This window comes from Mytilus galloprovincialis, chromosome 8 (assembly GCF_965363235.1).
Source record: "Mytilus galloprovincialis chromosome 8, xbMytGall1.hap1.1, whole genome shotgun sequence".
Taxonomy (NCBI): Eukaryota; Metazoa; Mollusca; class Bivalvia; order Mytilida; family Mytilidae; genus Mytilus; species Mytilus galloprovincialis.
In genome coordinates, this window is record NC_134845.1 from 48372099 (window position 1) to 48376631 (window position 4533).

At 31.0% G+C, this 4533-nt stretch overlaps 1 protein-coding gene across 1 annotated transcript; it reads right to left on the minus strand.

The window, feature by feature from the left end:
• Window positions 1-1114: 1114 nt before the first annotated feature.
• LOC143042094 (arylalkylamine N-acetyltransferase 1-like) lies at window positions 1115-3740 on the minus strand. Its single transcript, XM_076214340.1, has 2 exons — window positions 3669-3740; window positions 1115-1863 (listed from the first exon to the last, which is right to left on the minus strand). The coding sequence occupies exons 1-2, from the start codon at window positions 3723-3725 to the stop codon at window positions 1207-1209; spliced, it is 714 nt and encodes a 237-aa protein (XP_076070455.1). The 5' UTR covers window positions 3726-3740; the 3' UTR covers window positions 1115-1206.
• Between the last annotated feature and the right edge of the window lie 793 nt (window positions 3741-4533).

The window sequence follows — 4533 nt, forward strand, 5'->3', positions numbered from 1 at the left end:
CTTCATGTTAGTGTGTTTTGTCCTTTTTTGATACAGTTAATGTCCAGGGGTCGGTATTATGAAGCATTCCTAAGGCTTGTCATAAGATATATCTTAGGACATGTCTTATGATCCTCTTATGACTATCTTTGGACATATCTTTATTTGATGAATTATAATTGTGAGTGTCCACTTTGAAGGCAAAAGTAAAATAATTTTATTCTAGTTGACACTAAAAGACATAAGAGGATAGCCAGGACTGATGTTTCTACAAATAAAATTGGGAATGGAAATGGGGTATGCGTCTAAAAGACAACAACCAGCCCATGGAGCAGACAACATCCAAAGGTCACAAATACATGCTTTCAAAGTAGAGGATGTATATTTTAAACATCAAAATGACATTCGCCTCATGCAATGATCTTATAGTTTATAAAAAAAATTGAGTTATAAATTTACATAAGTCATGCTGAAGGCAAAAAATGTTGAAGAGTACATCTAAAGATATTGATAATGAAGCGTGGTCCAATGAAAACTATTTCAGCTCTCTCTTGCTTTTACAGAGTAAGCATATAGACATTGTTTTAGTCTTTAGTTAGATATAGGAAGGTGTGATTGTTTTAGTCTATAAAACGAGAGGGAGGAGTATTACCCAAAATTATTAGGCTTCGTTCTTTAAATTTTTGGAAGAATTTAGTTTCTAGTATCTAATGTAATTGTCATTGAGGAAATGCAAGCTTTTAGTAAATAGTGTAACACTTATTTAAGCCATGATGGACTATATAAAACATACAATTACATGAAAACTAATTTTGCCAACATAAGTCATGAAATATATATTTCTGAAACTTTGTGATGATTGTCCTCTGCAGAAAAAGACACGTTCTGGCCTATTTATTGTTGTTCTTTATGCATTGGTGAATTAAAAAGTATATTTTACTTCATTAAGATTTATCTTAAATTTTGTACAAGTTAAAACCATTTTTAAGCAATATTTTGTACAGGCTATAACATGTATGAGGTACTTTTGTACATGTTATAACTTGTATTTTTACATTATACAAGTTATAACATGTACAATATTTTTGTACATGTTATAACCTGTACAAAATTGCAACTTGTACACGACATATACATGTATATTAGAATTATATGATTGAATATATTTCTGTTAATTAATTCATTTTGCCATTTAAAATGAGAATATTTAATATATATGTTTTGCTATTAATGCATTTCTTTAACATAGCATATGAGATCCTTAACGTCTCCGGTATTCTTGAAAAGAACTTCTCCACTAACTTCATACTCTTCGTTTTTAAACCTGTGAATTATTTCAAACTCTAAATTCTCAAATATTTTCTGAGATGCATGTGCAGACCCTTCTCCGTGAATATAAACAGGCGTTGATCCCAATTCTTTAGCGAAATCTAGAGCCGCCTTAAATACAGTAGTTGCTAATCCTTTTCCTCTATGCTGTATATGAGTACAGAGGAAAGCAATGTTTACACATTTGTTACATTTAAAACGTTTATATACGTCCATGACATCCTGTCTATTCCTCATATATTCCATTATCAGAGCATATTTCTTGTTTCCTAGTTTTACTTCTGGCATTCCATCATATTCTAAGGCAAGTCCAACCGATGCTATGATTTCATTTGTTCGGTTATGAACCACGATAACTGATAGATTATCATTCAGAAATTCTAAAAGGTAATTCCTCAAATCCTCATCAAGTTCTAGACCAATAGATTTAGATAACGTTTCGTTAGGGAAAAAATGTTCTCCAAGAAATCCGACTAACTCGTTTGCACGTGCTACAGTTGACAATTCAATGTGCGCGTCTTTTATTTCAATCGATTTGTTGACTCTGTCAAGAACCTGAAAAGCAATGAATTTATTATAAGGTAATATTAGATGGCATTTAACATTAGTATCTGTCATTTGTTTTGAAATTAAATACGTGTGGCAATGCTTGTTATAACATACACAGCTACTTCTGCATACTAGTAGGTACTATTTCTGTACTTAAAATCTGTAGTATTGGAAATTTACTTTTAATATTTAGTACTATTTCTTTACTTTAGAATTATTGTAATATTTATGTACTTGATTTGTACTTAAAGTATTGGTACAAAATAATCCAACAATGATCACAGTATTCCATGTTGGAACATCATAATTATATCACATTATAAAATAGTACTGAATATGTAAAGTAGATTTCCAGTACTTCACATTTTCGTTACAGAAATAGTACCTATGCAAAAGTAGCTGTGTAAGCGTCTCCAATTTACCGCATACATTTCTAAACAATATGTACAAGGCATGTGCTCGATACTATGTATTATCGTTTCCTGTGTATTTTGGTTTAGACACAATCTAATTAACTATCGAGTTAATCTCAAAAGACTGCCGACGGTCATTAAGCCAATATAAACATTTAATAAAAAAAAAGATAGCGAACTCAAGCATTTGAATTTTTCTTGGTCATTTTAATTTCATATTATAGGTTAAAATGAATGGTAATCATCGTGTATACCTATCTCGTAGCTAGAGCATTTTTAATTCATAATATTTCAGTGACCTCTTTGGTTGGGAAGCTTTATGTAAAACGTGGAATTGTTAGAAAATAGCAAAAACAAGATAATTCTAGTATATTTATGTTCATCTGTACAAAAAATGCAAAAACAATTGTGTGAGATTTTGAGAAAGAGTGGCAGGAATAAGAATTACATGTCCTGTCCCAAAGAAAATATGCCTGTGACACAGCAGTTTAATTTGACTCTATGATATTTCCGCAGGGAAAGTGTTGTGCAAACTGAGTTAATCAATTGTATCAAAACAAAAACAAAATATCTCTAAAATCTTGATGAATTTAGATACTCTCTCCAATGCACCAACTTTCTTTTTTGATTTCAATATTGTTATAAACAAAATTTAGGTAAATCTACGCAACACTTCATAGTCCTTAACATATATAGTCATTTTAAATTTCATGTGACCCTTAAATCTCTTGACACAAGTTACAAAGATATATTGTGTCAATAGCTGCATTTTCTGCAGTACTCTGAAACAGTGCATTTTCTGAAGGAATCTACATGAAATTTTGCTATTTTTAAAACATTTTACCAGAAAAAAGGCATGGTGACCTCATCTTTTCTTAAAGCATTTTCTAAAAGCCATCTTCGCGTATTTTATTTTACAATTCTATCATTTAGTTTAACTTCTAATCGTATAATGATGTTTTTCCCTGTAAAATCCATTTTTTGCTATTTTTAAAAAAATTATCAGAAAAAAGGCATGGTGACCCTATCTTTTCTTATAGCATTTTCTAAAAGCTATCTTCGCGTATTTTATTTTACAATTCTATCATTTAGTTTAACTTCTAATCGCATAATGATGTTTTTCCCTGTAAAATCCATTTTTTGCTATTTTTTTTAAAAATTTACCAGAAAAAAAGGTATGATGAACCTATCTTTTCTTATAGCATTTTCTAAAAGCTATCTTCGCGTATTTTATTTTATCATTTAGTTTAGCTTCTAATCACATAATGATGTTTTCCCCTGTAAAATCAATACAAAATGTGTCATTTTGTCACAAACTATAGCTTGAGAAAATGCACAGTGACCTATCATTTTCATTATATTTTTGAACAAAGTTTGAATAAAACTATCATTACAAACCTCTTCCAACTCCTTTCTTGGTTTTAAACAGGTTTTCCATGCATCACTGTGTGCCATTTTGGAAAGGAATGGCCGACACTTACCTATTTGTACTATAAGATGCAAATCAAATCAAATGTGAAAAAATATTTTTGAGGGTCTGGACGGGCGGTGCATGATTTCTTTTTTCACTAGAGGATATGTTTGTTTTCATGACTCTGGTGTAGATCAGATCACTTTTTTTTTTTTAACTTTGTGTCAAGTTCCTTATTTACTAAAGAACTCGCTTCACAAATGTTTGGGTATTACGGAAGTCCGGAGTTCCTTGCAAAATAAAAAGTTACATTATTTGTGCACACAAGTGAATTTTTTTTGAATGTTGGAGAACCAAAAAATAAATTCTGCTTATCATGTATAACGTATTTTGGTATGATCAAAATAGTATTTAAATAGTAAAGCTAATTGTGAATGTTCATGTTCTTACGGGGTTAATTTTAAGATGCATGTAAATTTAATTCTATTTGGTTGTAAAAGCAATGAAACTGATTATCGTTATATTTAAATGTCGGTGACAGTATACAAATATAAAAATACTAATAAAACGCTTCACTGGTCACAGAAACCGGTTAATTAAAGTGTATGTGACGTGTGATGTACTTTTCACTGCACATGTGGATAAATGAACAATCCGTAGTAGTTTTGTATCTAATGTTTATATGCCAGCGAATTGAAATAAAGTATCGGCATAGACAATAGAGCACATAGAGCACACATGACAAGAGAGATACCAGAAACCAATACTTGGTGAACTATGTGTACGGACACCACCCCCACAACCAGCTCAGCCAACATTTGAAGACAGTACCATGGGAGAAGCTGCTGCTAT

Bases quoted from the DNA above. Each gene is read 5' to 3' on its own strand.
- LOC143042094 (XM_076214340.1), bottom strand. From the start codon at position 3,725: ATGGCACACAGTGATGCATGGAAAACCTGTTTAAAACCAAGAAAGGAG. The intron at 1,864-3,668 runs GTTTGTAATGAT...ATTGCTTTTCAG, and splicing joins CAAGAAAGGAGTTGGAAGAG to GTTCTTGACAGAGTCAACAA.